Below are 21,110 nucleotides of genomic sequence, written 5' to 3'. Positions count from 1 at the left end.
CCATTGTGCGGACAGCCAGCGAGCGATCCTGCCCTGTGGGTGCGTGCAATGTACACAGTGGGTGCCAATGTCACAATGAATACTTCCAAACAACTACTGAGAGCCGCTAGTCTCATCACGAGTAGCAGCCACGTTTTCAAGTGTTTGTTTTTCTTCTTTTTTACAGTGAGGAAAAAGCATTGTCAGACACAAAGCAATGTTTATTTTAATCCCTTCCAAACCTGGTCATATTTAGTTTCTGCGCTTCCGTATTTTCCTATCATCGTTTCAGTCTTTTTTTTTTCGATTGACGTGTTTATTAACTGGATGAGTTGTCTTTTAGTGCATTTATTTTACCAAATAATGTAACAAAAAAACAACTGGCAATTCCACTATTGTTCTTTTGGGGTTATTACGACATTCATTGTTCATTGTGCGGTAAAAATGGCCTGGCAACTTGATTATTCAGGTTAGTATGATTACGACTGTACCACCATACCAAACTTGTAAGGCTTTTTTTTATATCTTTGTGGTCAAATATAAATATATATATAGTTATAGGAGTTCAGACAAACACTATCCTTTCTCCAGAAAGAATTGTATATCCGAAACACTGCCACGCCATTGGGCATTAAAGATCACCTTTTTTTAAATTTCTTGTGCTGTTTCCCCTTTATTGCTAATCATATATATATATATATATATATATATATACAGTATATATATATATATATATATATATATATATATATATATATATTTATCTAAATAAAAAAAATGGAGAAATGTAAAAAAAGAGCACTCATCATTTGTTATGGGAAGGTAGGCTCTGCTTAGCGTATCTGCAGTCAGTAAGTCTCTTCCTGGACAGTACCTGATGTCAAAATCATATTTTTGAAGTCATAACAGCATGCGCTGTAGTCTCTTTGGGGCATTTAGTAATGGTTTCTTTGTAATGCTCTCCAACGGTTTGTGATCTGACTGCACTGTTTCCCATTGACCATAATAGGTGTACTGGTGAAACTTCTCCATCCCAAATACCACAGCCAGTAGTTCCATACGGAGGTTTACATGCGCAAAATGCGCAGCCACACCCTGCCTACGGATGACATACGGATCACTGTTCAGGAAACATTTCTGCGTATTTGGTCTGTAAAAATCGGACCGTATTTTTATACGTTGCGTGTGACTCCAGCCTTGGTGTAAGGGATCTGCTTGCAAATGTGAGTGGCTGTTTGTTCTGCATTAATGTAGCTCTAAGGCCTTTATCCGAAGCATCACATTGTACCACCACTTCTCGATCTGGATCGGAATACTTTAGGGTTGCTGCATCTGCAATAGCCTTCTTTACTGATCGGAAAGCAGTTTCCTGGCTTTCTGTCCATTCCCAGCGCACATCTTTGTGGGTTAGTTGCCTCAGTGGCTCACATATGTCTGACAGATGTGTGCAAAATTTGGAGAGATAATTTACCATGCCCAAAAATCGCTGTACTCCACAAACATCACTAGGGGTAGGCAACTCTTGTATTGCTCTCGCCTTTTCAGGATCCACATTTCCACCGTTTGAAGTCAGACGATGTCCAGTGTATGCAACTTCTGTCATTTTTTAGTTTGAATTTGTCCATGTTCATGATTTGATTTTCTCTGCATCCGTACAAAAATAGTATCATCTTCTGATCGTGATCCTTGATTTCAGATTCCATATCTTCACCTTCTCCCACTATTAAGATATCATCTGCCATTGTCTTCACTCCAGGAAACCCTTCTAAAGCCTGCATCAATTTCTGCTGGAACATCTCTGGAGCAGGTTTTAGTCCCATGGGCATTCTCAGCCATTTAAAGCGTTCAAATGGTGAAGAAAATGTTGTCAGTAAACTTGATTCTTCAGCCAGTTCCACATGCCAGAATGCATTTTTTACATCACATACAGAAAATATTTTAGCCTTTGATAGATCTGGTAGAACATCATCTAATGTCAGCATTGGGTCATGATGTCTTTTCAGTGCTTTGTTGAGCGGCTTTGGATCAAAGCACAGTCTTAACTTGCCTGATGGTTTCTGCGCTATGACCAAGCTGCTGATCCAATCTGCTCTTATGGACTGGTGCTCTCATGCCTCTTCTCTGTAAATCCTGCAGTTCTACTTTCAGTGGTTCCATTAAAGCTACGGCCACTCTTCTTGCAGGTAATCTGGTAGGCTGCATGGTGTTGTCAATTTCTAGCCTATACTTACCTTCAAAGCACCACCATCGCCATCAAATAAATCAGCATACTTCGCTTTTATTTTCTGAATATCCAAATTGCTCTCTGCGTTTAGTGTGTTATCTTGTATACATCCTGGGGAACTTCAGCAGACATAACGTTCTGAGACTGTACTTTTATTAAGTCCATTGCCTGAACTGCTTTTACTCCCAATATTGGTACATGGTTACCGCCACGGAACACGGTAAATTCAACTCTATCACTCTTTCTGTTATTATTATTATAGCGCCATTTATTCCATGGCGCTTTACATGTGAGGAGGGGTATACATAATAAAACAAGTACAATAATCTTAAACAATACAAGTCACAACTGGTACAGGAGGAGAGAGGACCCTGCCCGCGAGGGCTCACAATCTACAAGGGATGGGTGAGGATACAGTAGGTGAGGATAGAGCTGGTCATGCAGCGGTTTGGTTGATCGGTGGTTACATGGGTTCCGTATTTTTAGCTTACATGTCCCCATCGGTTCCAGAACACTTTAGTTGTATATCACCAGTACCTTGTCAGTTGGCTAAACAGAAACCTGTTTGTTCAGCAGAGGACATGGAATTACATTGCAGCTTGCTCCACAATCCAGCTGACATCTAATGGGCTTCCCATCAAACAAGAATGTTAAGTACAGCTGCTTGGCATCCTTGACCACTGACTACACTGACTTTTTCTGCTGCAGGCCGCAGTCGTAGCCATGTAATGTCCTCTGCACTGTCCATGTCAGGGGTCGCAGTGTGGAGCTGTCTGTACTGTTTGCCTGTTCCCAGCCTGCAGACAGCTGAGAAATGATTCTTCTTGCCACATGACCTGCAGGTTTCCCCACATGCTGGACACTTGTTTTTTCTCTCTCATGTCTTTTCCCACAATATTTGCAGTGGACAGTGCTTGGTCTTCTTTCCTTTCGTAAATACTGCCTGGACCTACTCATCTTCATTCTCACTGGTGCCTGCCATCATCTTCAGGCTGTGTTTTGTCAGCTCAGTAGCCCTGCAGATTTGCATACATTTCTCTAAAGTCATGCCTTCCTCTCTCAGTAATCTTTCTTTGAGATGGCTGTCTTTTATGCCACACACCATTCCGTCTTTGATTAGACTGTCCCTGATCTCTCCAAAGCCACGTTTCTGCACGTCTCCTCAGCTCTGTCAGAGACCCGTCCACATTTTCACCATCCTCCTGTTGTCTTGTGGAAACATTATATCTTTCCACGGTCTCATTCTTCTTTGGGTCACAGTGTTTATCAAATGCCTTCACAATATCTGCCAGGAGGAGGTTGTCTGTGTCTGGGAGTGAGGTGTGGGCTAATTCTCATCCATTTTCCCCAATTAGGTAATAAAACAGCTTTACTTTCCACTTGTCATCAGTGGGGGCCAGTGTCAGTGTAAACTCTTCCTTCCAACGTCTCCAAGTCTGGGACAGATTACATGACGTGACATCCAGTGTCTGAGGCGGCTTCAGACCAGTCTCCATTTTGCCGTAATGTCAGGGAATCTGTACTTGTAGGTGCTGTGATCCTCTGCACAGTCCCAGCCTCACACAAAGGCCGGGATCACACATGCGAGAAACCCGTCTGTGTCTCGCATGTGAAATCCAAGCTCTGGCGCCGGCACTCCAGAGCGGAGCGTGCGGCCGCATAGGAACACATGGAGCCGCACGCTCCGCTCCACATTGCCGGCGCCAGAGCTTGGATTTCACATGCGAGACACGGACGGGTTTCTCACATGTGTGATCCCGGCCAAACTTGGAGGATTTGCAGGTTCTGTGCCCAGCTGCCACCATGTTCAGTTAGTTGCTTCCCGTCATGGATCACACTGTGTTGGTAATTACAGGCTCTTTATTACATGCTGTGTCATCCTCCATTACATGAGTCTCTACAACAACTGAACCAACAAGTTCCAACAACACAATAAAACACACATAAGTAGTGAGACCCCAAGAGGCCAAATCATTATATAATATATAATTGCCTAGAATACTACTTCCTGCAATTTGTGCCAACTTCCTGTCCGGAGCTAATGTCCGGAGCTAATGTCCGGAGCTAATGTCCGGAGATAAGTGACGTCAACTGTGTCCAGTGTCTGATTGGTTGCCGCCTGCTGCGAGCGACCAATCAGAAACGTGCCGTACTGTGACACACTCCGCCCGCCATTTTGGTGTGATTTTTGAATTTTTACCTCACAGCAAGTTTCTACTGCGTGGAGGCGGGCCCAGTGACGTTGCTCTTCAAGCTCCTGCCGAATTTCGTCAAAAAAATGATAATACCATTTACCAAAACTATATATATTTAGTTGTGAAGTGGTTCAGTGACATTTTCACACCAATTTTGAACCTTTGTTTGGTGTTTTCTCCATATACTGCCTATTATTCACTGACTGTTATACTGAGAGACTGCCGTTTATTAACCTCTTCTTTGCCACATTGGGTATATTGCTCTATTATTTGCCACATAAGGACATTGTCCATTATTGCCCAGCAATTTCTCTGCAATATAAACTGCCTATTTGTTAATATCTGCATTCCTGCAAAGAACTATTGCCTATTGTTAACTGGGTATTTTCCTACTACCTGACATTGTTCTTAAGCAAAGAACCGTTGTTGTGGCATTTGCCACAACACGCAAAGTTGTCGTCTGATGTCTTTCATCCCTCCCCTCATAAGCATGTTCATGGATCCTGTGTAACTGTACCTTAAATAACAAGAATTGTCAAGAGCTGGTGAGTGCAGCCATTTTTTGTTCTTTCTTACTATTATTTATTAATTGTATTATTTTTACATTTGAATAAATAAAGTATATATGGATTCTAGACTCCCGATTCTTTAGAATCGGGCTGCCATCTAGTATAACATATTGCTACAATTAGCTTATCTCAGGATGTCCTAGTATTCGCCTGCATCGTCTGGGGTTTAAAGGGACACTGTCACCTGAATTTGGAGGGAACAATTTTCAGCCATAGGGGCGGGGTTTTCGGGTGTTTGATTCACCCTTTCCTTACCCGCTGGCAATCTTGCCTTGCGCAGGCATGTACTGTACTATGGAGGACAGAGAATGAACTTCAATCCAATATTGCAGCCAGCGGGTAAGGAAAGGGTGAATCAAACACCCGAAAACCCCGCCCCTATGGCTGAAAATTGTTCCCTCCAAATTCAGGTGACAGAGTCCCTTTAAGATTAGAATAGTCCAGACTGACAACAGCCACTATCAATGATCGTCAGCAAAAATCGCACAAAAAAGCAGTATAAAGCTGATGTTGGATGGACTGTTATGCGTCAGCCACATTAAGCAATGTGTAAATGTCCAGGTACTCGCCCCATCATGTACGCTATGACTCTGTTCATGCTTTCATCTTTCACATCATTGAACTACTTAGTAAACATGGGCCAGCCTGCCTTTCATCAGGATCTTGGAAGCTGTTGTATTGACCTTGTCTAAATGCTTTCTCACCATTTTATGCTACTCTTTAATCCTCTGAATGAGTAATTGGCTGTTTTTTCCCAAAAGGCCAGGGTGCATTTAACACGAAAATAAAGAACCACTTTGCATTATGCTGAAGTCACACTGCAGCGGGCAGGATTATAGATGGAAAAGCACTTTTTTCCTCTTGTCCCGACAGGTTAAGAATGAGGTGAGACCTTGGCTTGATTAAGGATTGAGTGCAGAACCCTTCTAAATAATAAGTATTTGTATTTAATCGCCACCGAGCACATAAATAAATCCTGAAAGCCAAAGCGGACAGTGTGTGCCACAGTCTGAGATACCAGGCATGGCGTATTACTGTGTGCTGACGTAGCCGATCTGTGCCATTATCTCCTAGAAGACAATCAAGCTCATATCTATCTACAGTATCTAGCTATAGCAGCTCTCTGTCTATTGTATTTAAATAGTGCATCTATCTATAATATCTACCTATGTACGGTGTATCTATCTATAGTATCTAAATATATGTTATATCTATCTGTAACATCTATTTATATTCAGCATATCTATCTATAGAATCTACCTATATACAGTGTATATGATATCTATTTATAGTATCTACCTGTATATGGTATAACTGTCTATATTATCTACCTATATACAGTGTATACAATATCTATCTACAGTATCTACCTACATACGGTATAACTATCTATAACATCTAACCATATATGTTATATCTATCTTTAGTAACTACCCAAATACAGTGCATACAATTTATATCTATAGTGTCTATCCCTATACAGTGCATACAATTTCTATCTGTAATATCAACCTACATACGGTATATCTATCTACAGAATCTACATAAATACGGTACATCTATCTATAGCATCTACCTATATATGTTATAGCTATCTTTAGTACTTACTCAAATACAGTGCATACGATATCTATCTATAGTGTCTATCCCTATACAGTGCATAGAATTTCTATCTATGATATCAACCTACATACGGTATATTTATCAACAGTATCTACGTAAATACAGTATATCTATCTATATGATGAGATGCAGGGAGAGGGACTACGGAGCTTATCACGCTGAGAATGTGTAGCTGGAAATTTGGCCTGGAGTTCCTCCTGAGGTTGCCGTTTCCACTGGTGATCACAGGAAGGTAGATGAAAAATAGGGAAAGATTCTGGCACAACCATCCAGGGATAAAACGGATTCTTCAGTCAAACGTTTGAATAAAGAATCCGTTTTATCCCTAGATGGTTGTGCCGGAATCTTTCCCTATTTTTCGTATAGCTATCTACAGTATCTGTCATGATCCCAATGGCAGGGGATCACAAAAGGACAAGCACAAAAACAAAACAAGCTCTAGGGTGATGGAACCTGAGCTGACCGCGATCCTGAACCTAAACACACAACTAGCAGTAGCCGGGGAACGTGCCTACGATGATTCCTAGACGTCTCGCGCCAGCCGAAGGATTAACTTCCCCTATAAGAAGAAACACAGACCTCACTTGCCTCCAGAGAAACACCCCACAGAAATAGCAGCCCCCCACATGTAATAACGGTGAAATGAGAGGAAAGCACATACGTAGTTATGAAAATAGATTCAGCAAAAATGAGGCCCGCTAAAGCTAGATAGCAGAGGATACAAAAGTGAACTGCGCGGTCAGCGAAAAACCCTTCAAAAAACCATCCTGAAATTACTTGAACTCATGTGCCAACTCATGGAACATGAGGAGTAATTTCAGCCCACTAGAGCAACCAGCAGCAAGGAATCACATCTCTGCAAGCTGGACTAAGACAAAAATTAAGCAAAACGTGGAACAGGAAAATCAAAACTCAGCTTGTCCTGAAGATAACAGATGCAGGGAGCAGAGGTAAAAACACACGCTGATTACATTGATAGCCGGCGAGGAAATGACAAAAAAGCCAGGTTAAATAGGAAACTCCCATAACCTGATGGAACAGGTGGACACCAGAGACCGCAGAGAACACAAGTCACCCAGTACCATCAGTAACCACCAGAGGGAGCCCAAAAACAGAACTCACAACAGTACCCCCCCCTTGAGGAGGGGTCACCGAACCCTCACGAGAACCACCAGGGCGACCAGGATGAGCCCTATGAAAAGCACGGACCAAATCGGCAGCATGAACATCAGAGGCAATCACCCAAGAATTATCCTCCTGACCATAACCCTTCCACTTGACCAAATACTGGAGTTTCCGTCTGGAAACACGAGAATCCAAGATCTTCTCCACAACATACTCCAATTCACCCTCCACCAGCACCGGAGCAGGAGGCTCAAGCGAAGGAACGACAGGTACCTCATACTTCCGCAACAACGACCGATGGAACACATTATGAATAGCAAACGGTGCCGGGAGATCCAAACGAAATGACACAGGGTTAAGAATTTCCAAGATCCTATAGGGACCGATGAACCGAGGCTTGAACTTAGGAGAAGAGACCTTCATAGGAACAAAACGAGAAGACAACCACACCAAGTCCCCAACAAGAAGTCGAGGACCCACGCGGCGACGGCGATTAGCAAACTGCTGAGCCCTCTCCTGGGACAACTTCAAATTGTCCACCACATGACTCCAAATCCGATGCAACCTATCCACCACCATGTCCACTCCAGGACAATCAGAAGGCTCCACCTGACCAGAGGAAAAACGAGGATGAAACCCCGAATTACAAAAGAAAGGAGAAACCAAGGTAGCAGAACTAGCCCGATTATTAAGGGCAAACTCGGCAAGCGGCAAAAAGGAAACCCAGTCATCTTGATCAGCAGAAACAAAACACCTTAAATAAGTTTCTAAAGTCTGATTAGTTCTGGCCATTCGTCTGGGGATGGAATGCAGACGAAAAGGACAAATCAATGCCCATCTTAGCACAGAACGTCCGCCAAAATCTAGACACAAACTGGGATCCCCTGTCAGAAACGATGTTCTCCGGAATGCCATGCAAACGGACCACGTTTTGAAAAAACAGAGGGACCAACTCAGAGGAGGAAGGTAACTTAGGCAAGGGTACCAGATGAACCATCTTAGAAAAGCGGTCACACACAACCCATATGACGGACATTTTTTGAGAGACAGGGAGATCCGAAATAAAGTCCATGGAAATGTGCGTCCAAGGCCTCTTCGGGATAGGCAAAGGTAACAACAATCCACTGGCCCGAGAACAGCAAGGCTTAGCCCGAGCGCAAACTCCACAAGACTGCACGAAAGAACGCACATCCCTCGACAAGGAAGGCAACCAAAAAGACCTGGCCACCAAGTCTCTAGTACCAAATATTCCAGGATGACCTGCCAACACAGAAGAATGGACCTCGGAGATGACTCTAGTGGTCCAATTATCCGGAACAAACAGTCTTTCCGGCGGACAACGATCAGGTTTATCCGCCTGAAACTCCTGCAAAGCACGTCGCAAGTCTGGGGAGACAGCCGACAAAATCACCCCATCCCTAAGGATACCAGTGGGCTCAGAATTTCCAGGGGAGTCAGGCACAAAACTCCAAGAAAGAGCATCCGCCTTCACATTCTTTGAACCTGGCAGGTATGAAACCACAAAATTGAAACGGGAGAAAAACAGTGACCAACGAGCCTGTCTAGGATTCAGACGCTTGGCAGACTCAAGGTACATCAGATTTTTGTGATCAGTCAAGACCAACACACGATGTCTAGCACCCTCAAGCCAATGACGCCACTCCTCAAATGCCCACTTCATGGCCAAAAGCTCCCGATTACCAACATCATAATTCCGTTCAGCGGGCGAAAATTTTCTAGAAAAGAACGCACATGGCTTCATCACTGAGCCATCGGAGCTTCTCTGTGACAAAACCGCCCCCGCTCCGATCTCGGAAGCATCGACCTCAACCTGAAAAGGAAGCGACGTATCTGGCTGACGCAACACAGGAGCAGAAGAAAACCGGCGCTTAAGTTCCTGAAAGGCCTCCACAGCCGCAGGAGACCAATCAGTAACATCAGCACCCTTTTTAGTCAAATCCGTCAAAGGCTTAACAACACTAGAAAAATTAGTTATGAAGCGACGATAAAAATTAGCAAAGCCCAAGAACTTCTGTAGACTCTTAAGAGATGTAGGCTGCGTCCAGTCACAAATAGCCTGAACCTTGACGGGATCCATCTCAATAGTAGAAGGGGAAAAAATATACCCCAAAAAAGAAATCTTCTGGACTCCAAAGAGACATTTAGAACCCTTTACAAACAAAGAATTGGCCCGCAGGACCTGAAACACCTTCCTGACCTGCTGAACATGAGACTCCCAGTCATCAGAAAAAACCAAAACATCATCCAAATACACGATAATAAATTTATCCAGATATTCACGGAAAATATCGTGCATAAAAGACTGGAAGACAGAAGGAGCATTAGAAAGTCCAAAAGGCATCACCAAATACTCGAAATGGCCCTCAGGCGTATTAAATGCGGTTTTCCACTCATCACCCTGCCTTATCCGCACAAGATTATACGCACCGCGAAGATCAATCTTAGTGAACCATTTAGCCCCCTTAATGCGAGCGAACAAATCAGTCAACAATGGCAAAGGATACTGATATTTGACTGTAATCTTATTCAAAAGACGATAATCTATGCAAGGCCTCAAGGAACCATCTTTTTTGGCCACAAAAAAAAAACCTGCTCCCAAAGGGGACGAAGATGGACGGATATGTCCCTTTTCCAAGGACTCCTTAACATAATTCCGCATAGCAGTATGCTCTGGCACTGACAGATTGAACAAACGACCTTTAGGGAATTTACTGCCAGGAATCAAATCTATAGCACAATCGCAATCCCTGTGAGGAGGAAGCGAACTGAGCTTAGGCTCCTCAAAAACCTCCCGATAATCAGACAAAAATACCGGAACCTCAGAAGGAGTAGATGAAGCGATAGAAATCGGAGATACATCATCATGAACCCCCTGACATCCCCAGCTTAACACAGACATTGTTTTCCAGTCCAGGACTGGGTTATGAGTTTGTAACCATGGCAGACCAAGCACTAAGACATCATGTAAATTATACAGTACCAGGAAGCAAATCACCTCCTGATGAACGGGAGTCATACGCATGGTCACTTGTGTCCACTACTGAGGTTTATTCATAGCCAAAGGTGTAGAGTCAATTCCTTTCAAAGGAATAGGAACTTCCAGAGGTTCCAGACTAAACCCACAGCGATTGGCAAATGACCAATCCATAAGACTCAGGGCAGCGCCTGAATCCACATAGGCATCGACCGAAATGGATGATAATGAACAAATCAGCGTCACAGACAGAATGAACTTAGACTGTAAAGTACCAATGGCAACAGACTTATCAACCTTTTTTGTGCGTTTAGAGCATGCTGATATAACATGAGCTGAATCACCACAATAAAAACACAATCCATTTTTCCGCCTATAATTTTGCCGTTCACTTCTGGACTGAATTCTATCACATTGCATTATCTCAGGTGCCTGTTCAGAAGACACCGCCAAATGGTGCACAGGTTTGCGCTCCCGTAAACGCCGATCAATCTGAATAGCCATAGTCATGGACTCATTCAGACCTGTAGGCGCCGTGAACCCCACCATAACATCTTTAATGGCCCCAGAAAGGCCATCTCTGAATTTTGCAGCCAGAGCGCACTCATTCCACTGAGTAAGCACCGACCATTTCCGAAATTTCTGACAATATATTTCTGCTTCATCTTGCCCCTGAGAGAGAGCCAATAAAGCTTTTTCAGCCTGAATCTCTAGGTTAGGTTCCTCATAGAGCAAACCCAATGCCAGAAAAAACGCATCCACATTGAGCAACGCAGGATCCCCTGGTGCCAATGCAAATGCCCAATTCTGAGGGTCACCCCGCAGGAAAGATATAACAATCTTGACTTGCTGAGCAGGGTCTCCAGAGGAGCGAGATTTCAAGGAAAGAAACAACTTGCAATTGTTCCTAAAATTCAGAAAACTAAATCTATCTCCAGAAAAAAACTCTGGGACAGGAATTCTAGGTTCAGACATAGGCGTATGTACAACAAAATCTTGTATATTTTGAACCTTAGCAGCAAGATTATTCAGGCTGGAAGCCAAACTCTGGACGTCCATGATAAACAGCTGAGGTCAGAACCATTCAAGGATTAAGAGGAGGAAAGAAGCAGTCAAGCTGCAATTAAGGCTAGGCAGCAAACACTGAGGAGGGGGAAAAAAAAAAAAAAAAAAAAAAAAAAACTTCCTCAGACTACTTTTCCTCCTACTTCAGCCAAAACGATGACCAATTTTTTCGGGCCGGCTATACTGTCATGATCCCAATGGCAGGGGATCACAAAAGGACAAGCACAAAAACAAAACAAGCTCTAGGGTGATGGAACCTGAGCTGACCGCGATCCTGAACCTAAACACACAACTAGCAGTAGCCGGGGAACGTGCCTACGATGATTCCTAGACGTCTCGCGCCAGCCGAAGGATTAACTTCCCCTATAAGAAGAAACACAGACCTCACTTGCCTCCAGAGAAACACCCCACAGAAATAGCAGCCCCCCACATGTAATAACGGTGAAATGAGAGGAAAGCACATACGTAGTTATGAAAATAGAATCAGCAAAAATGAGGCCCGCTAAAGCTAGATAGCAGAGGATACAAAAGTGAACTGCGCGGTCAGCGAAAAACCCTTCAAAAAACCATCCTGAAATTACTTGAACTCATGTGCCAACTCATGGAACATAAGGAGTAATTTCAGCCCACTAGAGCAACCAGCAGCAAGGAATCACATCTCTGCAAGCTGGACTAAGACAAAAATTAAGCAAAACGTGGAACAGGAAAATCAAAACTTAGCTTGTCCTGAAGATAACAGACGCAGGGAGCAGAGGTAAAAAGACACGCTGATTACATTGATAGCCGGCGAGGAAATGACAAAAAAGCCAGGTTAAATAGGAAACTCCCATAACCTGATGGAACAGGTGGACACCAGAGACCGCAGAGAACACAAGTCACCCAGTACCATCAGTAACCACTAGAGGGAGCCCAAAAACAGAACTCACAACAGTACCCCCCCCTTGAGGAGGGGTCACCGAACCCTCACGAGAACCACCAGGGCGACCAGGATGAGCCCTATGAAAAGCACGGACCAAATCGGCAGCATGAACATCAGAGGCAATCACCCAAGAATTATCCTCCTGACCATAACCCTTCCACTTGACCAAATACTGGAGTTTCCGTCTGGAGCCCAAAAACAGAACTCACAACAAGTATCTACCTATATGCAGTATGTCTATCTATAGTATTTACCAATATACAGTGTATACCAAAATATCTTTTTATAGTATCTACCCATATACGGTATATCTATTTATCTATCTATCTATCTATCTATCTATCTATCTATCTATCTATCTATCTATCTATCTATCTATCTATCTATCTATCTATCTATCTATCTTTCTATCTATCTGAACTATACATGTAGTGGCTGTTTTGAGGTCTATGACTCCTGGAATGGCTCTTGCACAGCAACACTTTGTTAAGCGGGCACCATCCGACTGTTGGTGTAAAGAAGGGGATCTCCATATGCATACCAAACAACAGTAACGATAGACAAGAACAAGCATATGCATAAAAATAGGGATCACCACAATAGTTCTAAAAGTAACAAAAGTCTTTATTCATGGAACAACATACACAAAGACATTTAAAAACATCTAAAAACATGCATAGGGATAATTGGTCCACCACAATATCAGATAAATGCTGACAAAAATACACACATCACACAGCTAATTCCAATACTATATCACTATTAAACATAAACAGAAACCGATTGTGATAGCCCACACAATACAAATGTGCGCACTGTATAAATCACTGCTCCAAAAAAACGGGCAGTCAGGTTGGTGCATGTGAGCCACTGAATACCGTGGTCCCACATACATACGGTCACCAGGTGGGGGTATAGCAAAATAAGCACCCGTACCCAATGGTTACCACCAATTCACCCCCCTCAATCCTAGGGTGACTCTTACCCAACCTAGGGCATACACCTATAAAGAAGGTCCTAGACTGGCAGGCACATCAGATCAGTAAAGCTGTGTGGGTGCCAAGACCTGGAATGGCTCTTGCACACACAAGCACTGCCATGACGGCCAACACTGCCATTGCGCTCATAGGTGAGGATGGTGGTTGAGCTGGCAGAACATGCGGTAATACGTTCATAAGCGGAGGAGGGCACCGTTTAAATGTGTTCTGTGGGGTGGTGATTGGCTCATACATACAGAGGTGTAACTAGAACAAACAATTTCATTTGAAAAACCAGGAAACAGATAAGATACAATTATGGAAAAGTATTAATCCTGTCTCAGAATTAGACGGCCTAAAATTAGAAGATGAGCCAAAATGACCACAGTGACTCCAAGCTTTGTGACAGATCTAGGGCAGAAAAGGCACTTCTCACTTCTTAATTGGCTGACTTTTTACCAATATTTTGTGCCAATACTGTTTTCGCCTCCTTTCTAGACACTTTGAAATACGGTAAGTAGCAAAAAAGAGCCAGAATTCTGGAAGATTTGGAAGAATAAATCTCCAGTGTTGGACCCGCAAGGAAAATCTACTATTACCTGTAATGTACCGTAAGTGAATGACTGTCGTAATCTCTTATTCTTTCAGATACGTCTTAATTAAATCATTTACCTAGAAAATGAAACTTTGCTAGAAGAAACAAGACTTCAACACAATGTAGAAAACCAATATGTCACCTTAGAGTGCTCACAAAGCTACAGAACCGTACTGGAAGGGTCTATGTAATTGGTGACAGAAGGTGGAGGTTGAATGTGAGACCGGTGATTAGAATAAATTACCAGAATTTAAGTAATTAGTAATGTTCCAAAGCAGCCCTCATGGTAACCCTCACATAGAAGAGGTTATATATCTGCACAGCATTGCTCTTCTTGAGTCCTACAGTCCTCGACCAGATGGTGGTGGCTTACCATCTGTCCTTTATGTCTAATTCTAACATTTAGGGATGAGAGCAGCCAACAATCGTCTTGAGTAACCTTTTGCTGTGTCCACTACTTGAAACATTAGACTGTAAAGTTCTTAGATGCGGGTTTCACCTATGGGGCATGAGTTTCTTTAGAAAATGGAGGTCCCCATTCCTCGAATTTCAATGCAGCAGAGAGGTGGATAGTCCCAAATAGCTTCCATGGGAGTTCGAGAAAGGCCAAGCTCAGCTTTTTGAACATCCCTGGAAGACATCAGAAAGAGGTGTGTATTCATGGCCACCTCACCAGTAGAATTCGGTGCTGGAAGAGGGACAGTAGTCCCTTTTTTGATATAGGTCGGCTGGGATGTGGATCTGTTGTATCTCAGACATTTGTGGCATATGTATAGGATGTCTAAATATCCGAGATAAGAACACCTCTTTAATCAGGTCCCCAAACATTGAATGATATAACATCAACTCTACATACTGTCGACAGGATATCGTTAGACAAGATAGACAAGTTCTTACCTTTACAGACAGTGTGGTTCTCGGGTTCATATCCAGCTTTGCAAGTGCATCTTCCTATAGGAACCATCCATTCGCCATCTCCATTGCAGTACAGTTTAATATGTACATCTACTTCTTCTGCATTTGGGATACAGGTGCCTCTTGATATCACCAATGATGTGCTTTCTGCCCCAGTCATGGTTTCAGGGAAGACTGCAAAATTTTGAACCACACTTGGGCACTTTTTGAAGAAGACACGAACGGAAAGGAGCGACATGCATGCTCCATAGTCCTGGAAGGCTAAATAGAAGCCACTGCGAGTCAATGGACCAAAACTGCGAACCTCTGTGTTCACCTTCATCAGCCTCCCACCAAAGTCCACTTGTGAGAAACTCTCGTCGGCAGCTATGGTGTCCACTTTAAGATAAGGGGCATCGTTCCAAAAGGCAGAGTCTTTATTTGCAACGTGGGAGTCTGTCTCATAATAATATAAGTTAAATGTCTCCTTACAAGATCCTGGCACATTGGGGAGACTACTACAGTCCCGCACAGTGAAACGCATTTCCACATAGACACGTTGGGCGTTCCGCCTTGGAATAAAGGTGGTGCGGAGCCAGTTGTTTTGGTTAGGCCCAAAGACATTACACACTTGATATGTGCGGATAGTGTTGAGGTTTTCATCGTAGCCACTTACTTCTTCCCACTGCAAGAAAAAAAAATTACAATGATATATTCTGGAAAATATCCATATACACTTGTGTAGAAAGGGACTGTAAATCTGTGGCACAGTGTCAGATTACTACTTAAAGAGTGACCTTGTGATCATCCTCGTTTTAGTAGGAGCTGCATAGATTGATAGAGTGTATTTTGGTTACAAAAGGATCAGCATAACTTACGCTTTATTCATTAAAGCCCCACTCTTTCTATGTGTAGGAGTCCAGCGGGCGGTACTATTCATTGACAATGGCGGTGCTATGGTTGACAACCTTCCTTGTATGACTGTGCATGGAGATATCGGCCAATCACCAGTAGGACTGCCTATTAGACTGATAGGCATAGAAAGGAAAGGAACTTCTCTCTCCATGCTGTCCAAAATGGGTCGGCCAAGTGACAGGTTCACAAGTTTTCGAGGAGCCAAACTCAAGAGCTCCATACAGTGACATCTAGATAGAGTGAACCATATTTCCCCTTCCTAACAGAGAGGTCATGTAGGCTGTAATTTTGCTATTGGCCTTCGCAACCAAAGCCAAGGAAGATGCTACCAAGCCAAGAATAAATCTATTGGCCTCATCCTATTGATTATGGGTTAGTCAACACACTTGGTCTGTCATCTAGAGCAACTGTGACAGTCCTCATCCATGTACATCCTATCCTTCACCCTAGCTTCTGTATATAACAACTGGTTTAATACATAGTGGGTAAAAAAAACATCAAACAAACCTTTAAAGGGCTATTTTCATCTTCAAGATCCTCTCTCAATATGTAATAGGTGCAATAATAATATTAGCAAATACCACCAATTAGAAATGTACAGGGTGGGCCATTTATACTGAAAAACCTGGGTAAGCCATGTATATGGATACACCTAAATAAAATGGGAATGGTTGGTGATATCAACTTCCTGTTTGTGGCACATTAGTATAAGGGAGGTGGAAATTTTTTCCAGATGGGTGGTGATCATTTTGAAGTCGGCCATATTGGATCCAACTTTATAAACGGCCCACCCATACACTGTGCATAGACAGAAAGCTGCCAATCAGTGATGTGGGTGGGGTTATACAGAGCTCTCTATTCAGAGAACTTGCATAAATGCAGTAGATAAAACAGTGATTTTATCAAAACTACAGCAAGCATCCCAGTAAGGGACACATCGCTGAAATCAGAGACTGCTTCAATATTATGCTACTCTCAATTAGGATAGCAAAAACCTGGTGACGGATTCTCTTCCATTTCAATTAATCTATTTCTTAATATATACAATAAGGCAATAAAACAATTAACCTCAAAAAACTATTTTGCCATCATCAAGGATCCCAGTGGGTATCTATTAAATATGCTTAACTTTTGCTTATTACTGCTACCTGTGAATTAAAACACCAAGAAAATATTGTACTCTTACTATTGAGTGCAGGCCCTAAGCAGGTTTTCAGGGACTTCCCATCAGATCAGTGAGGTCCATCATCCGATTAAAGGGGTTGTGGAATACCGGAAGTGACACAGCGGCGTACATTGTGCAGTGGCCAATGGTGGTACTGCAGGATCTCCCAAAACAAGTCAATGGAAGTCGCAGCACCATATAGCTCTGTCATCTTAAAGTCCCCAAAAACCTCTTGAACGTGAAAAAAAAACTTAAAGAATAAGCTGTCATGTGTGCATGAATTATGCTAATTACAAGCCATTTTATGTGATTTGCATCCGGTATTTAATAGCAGTTTCTCTCCCCTCTGCATGGGTTTTTACAGTCACTGAAGACAGATTTGTAGACAGTTTCTTAGCAGGTTTCGAGACTGAATGATGAGTACAGAAGACAAACGAAAGACTGATAAATATAGAAAGAGGCATATTTTTCTGCTAAGATATATTACAAAGCTGCTTATCTTCACTTGTCCTATTTATTAATGTTACTATTCAATTATGGGTGCAGGCAGGGGGCCAAGTGGTATATAGCAGGGAGCAAAGCTACTGCTGACCTCACCAACAAACCCCCAGGCGTTATCCCCGCTGCTTCTTCTTCTAACCAGATAATGGGCAGCCTCATTTCTCTTATCTTAAAGTAACAGCACCCTGAACCCGCCAAGCCGTCCCCGGCAGGATGGACTCACACTCCAGCGCCCCGCCATGTACTTCTCATAGTCAATATGACGGATGTTGGCTCGGAAGCGACATGATGGGAGAATTACTTTATGTAACAGGACGTAGATCCAAAGCGTTAAATGTAAACCAGTGGCGCTATGTCAGACAGATGGTTTCCCTGAATACAGGAGCGCGCCGTATTAAAATGGAGGCTGGGGCTTTTAAAGCGTCAAGCGAAACGGCAGCCAGGGAAGCACAAACCCTTACTATTGGCATGTAAAATTACCTTTTGTCTGGTAAGAGCTCTGCATTTTCTCTCTATGGAGAATTCTCCTTCTGCAGCACTCCGCTCCTCGCCAGCATAACTCGTCTTCTGAGAACCAGACATGTTTTTTTTTTTTATCCTTTGCATAAAGCAGATCCCCCACTAAGCATCATCTTGTCTACTCCCGGCTCATTATCTACATTTCTGCTACTCCTGCATCACAAAGGTAAGTGATATTAATCACAAAGATTAATTTGGCTGGATAGCACTTCACGGTACTTTAGAAATTTGCGCTCCGCAAGCTCCGGGGAGGAAGTCACCGCAGCAACTAATTAAAGCCTCATCTTAAAAAGCAATGTTATTGTTCTGATAATGAAATAAACAGGAGATGAAGGAGGATAAGGTGCGTGCGGAGAGGCAGTGGCGGAAGTCTTCATTCCTACCAACATGAGTCCTCACAATCGCGGCAAATGCAACTGTCAATAATAATAACAAGGTACATTAAACAATTACCAAAATGAAGCACTTGGCCTTGTAGACTATCCCCTCATGTATCAGATGCTACTCTAATTATCACCAGCATTTTTTTTAAATATTTTCTTTAATGTATAAATGTTTCATATCATGCCATAAATGAATTTGCCAAAGCCCTACTACCTGCCTCTAAAATGCAGTTCCTAATTTGCCATTTATGGACCCGCTAAAAAAAAAATCGATTAAGTAAAAAGTTCTGACATTTATTTACATAGTGTGGTGCCACCTCGTGCTTAAAGTGCACAGAAATGTGCCAAAAAATGGACACGGACTATACAGGGCCCTTTGCAGTCCAACAGCTCATACACAATGCCACCTGCTTTGGAGGTGGCAGCAATGGTACAAGTACATCCACCCCTGCAATGTGCACAACCTACTGAGCTGCGTGCGGGCGGACGGGCGCGTAAAGTCGCTCTCATCACAGACAGATTTTTCCATAGTGATCCTCTATTCACTATGATAGGGACCTATACATCAAAGTGCGTATGCCAGAAAACTGGTGTAAAACACCAACGCACCCTACTCGCAGCTACCATGTAGATCAGTCATGCCCAACCTTTGGTATGCGGGAAAAGAAAGGCGGGTATCACATATGCGCTGATGAGATAAAAAAAAGTGCTTAAAATCAAATCATTTATTAGAACAGGTTTAAAAGTCACCGCATTTTGAGATCACTCAGGACCTCTTCATCAGGACAAACATGCCGTTCATGTGTTGCCATTTAGCAACTCAGCAAGGTGAGTATATCTCCCCTTTTCTCTGATGTCCCATTGTCATTGGATAAGACCCTATTGAATTTGTCTCTTCCCAGTTTTATTCGTATTGAATGTCCAACCTTTCTTAGGCCGGGGTCACACTAGCGTATTGCATCCGATGCGAGAGCATCAGATGCAATATGCTAATGACACTCGGCTCCTGCTCGCAGCAGAGCAGGAGCCGAGTAACATAGTAACATAGTAACATAGTTAGTAAGGCCGAAAAAAGACATTTGTCCATCCAGTTCAGCCTATATTCCATCATAATAAATCCCCAGATCTACGTCCTTCTACAGAACCTAATAATTGTATGATACAATATTGTTCTGCTCCAGGAAGACATCCAGGCCTCTCTTGAACCCCTCGACTGAGTTCGCCATCACCACCTCCTCAGGCAAGCAATTCCAGATTCTCACTGCCCTAACAGTAAAGAATCCTCTTCTATGTTGGTGGAAAAACCTTCTCTCCTCCAGACGCAAAGAATGCCCCCTTGTGCCCGTCACCTTCCTTGGTATAAACAGATCCTCAGCGAGATATTTGTATTGTCCCCTTATATACTTATACATGGTTATTAGATCGCCCCTCAGTCGTCTTTTTTCTAGACTAAATAATCCTAATTTCGCTAATCTATCTGGGTATTGTAGTTCTCCCATCCCCTTTATTAATTTTGTTGCCCTCCTTTGTACTCTCTCTAGTTCCATTATATCCTTCCTGAGCACCGGTGCCCAAAACTGGACACAGTACTCCATGTGCGGTCTAACTAGGGATTTGTACAGAGGCAGTATAATGCTCTCATCATGTGTATCCAGACCTCTTTTAATGCACCCCATGATCCTGCACCCCATGATAATGCACCCCATGATCCAGTGTCATGCGTCTGTGCTCCGAATCTCTCGCAGAGGGAGTGTCGGAGCACAGCTGTGGAGGAGGCGGAGAAATGAATTTCTCCATCTCCTCCATTGCTGGGGTCCGCTTATAGCACACATCACTCGGATGATATCCGAGTGGTGTGCGCTGTCTCACTCGCACCCATAGGCTTATATGGGTGCGAGTGAGCCGAGAGTTTTCCTCGGTCCGAGACAATCGCAGCATGCATTTTTTATCGCATTACACTCGGCCGTATTACGGTCTAGTGTGACCCCGGCCTTACATTGAGAACCACATTCAGATCTGATGGTCGTGAGCCACATTCAGTGGGACCCCTACCTCCATAGGACACCACAAATCTAACACTAATGGTATGACAGCCAAAGTTTCCCCACAGAAAGTACACCGAACCTTCTGCCCCCATCTTATTGGCTGAATAATTTCCTCGAGAGGTTCCCCCTTTACTCCCTTTTGATATTCTTGCATCATGCACGTTCCCCATACTACTGCATCCAGTTTCAAGCACCACACTAAGGCCGGAGTCACAATGGCGCTTTAAAAGGCCGAGTGCAATGCGATAAAAAAATCGCATTGCACTCGGACCAATGTTAACATATGGGGCCGCTCCCAGCAGCCGACTTTTTGTCGGCCGTTTTCCTCGGTCTGAGACAATCGCAGCATGCTGCGATTGTCTCGGACCGAGGAAAACTCTCAGCTCACTCGCACCCATATAAGCCTATGAGTGCGAGTAAGA

General features: G+C 43.3%; 1 protein-coding gene across 1 annotated transcript in view; it reads right to left on the bottom strand.

Moving 5' to 3' along the window:
* EPHB1 (EPH receptor B1) overlaps positions 1–21,110 on the bottom strand; it is a 417,321-nt gene that overhangs the window by 168,041 nt on the left and 228,170 nt on the right. The window contains exon 3 of the mRNA XM_069727937.1: positions 15,164–15,845. Coding sequence (XP_069584038.1) covers positions 15,164–15,845 — 682 coding nt within the window. The remainder of the gene's footprint in view (positions 1–15,163; positions 15,846–21,110) is intronic.

Source organism: Ranitomeya imitator, chromosome 5, assembly GCF_032444005.1.
Source record: "Ranitomeya imitator isolate aRanImi1 chromosome 5, aRanImi1.pri, whole genome shotgun sequence".
NCBI lineage: Eukaryota > Metazoa > Chordata > Amphibia > Anura > Dendrobatidae > Ranitomeya > Ranitomeya imitator.
Note: the sequence above shows the minus strand (reverse complement) of the source record. Positions and strands in the feature narration are given on the sequence as shown.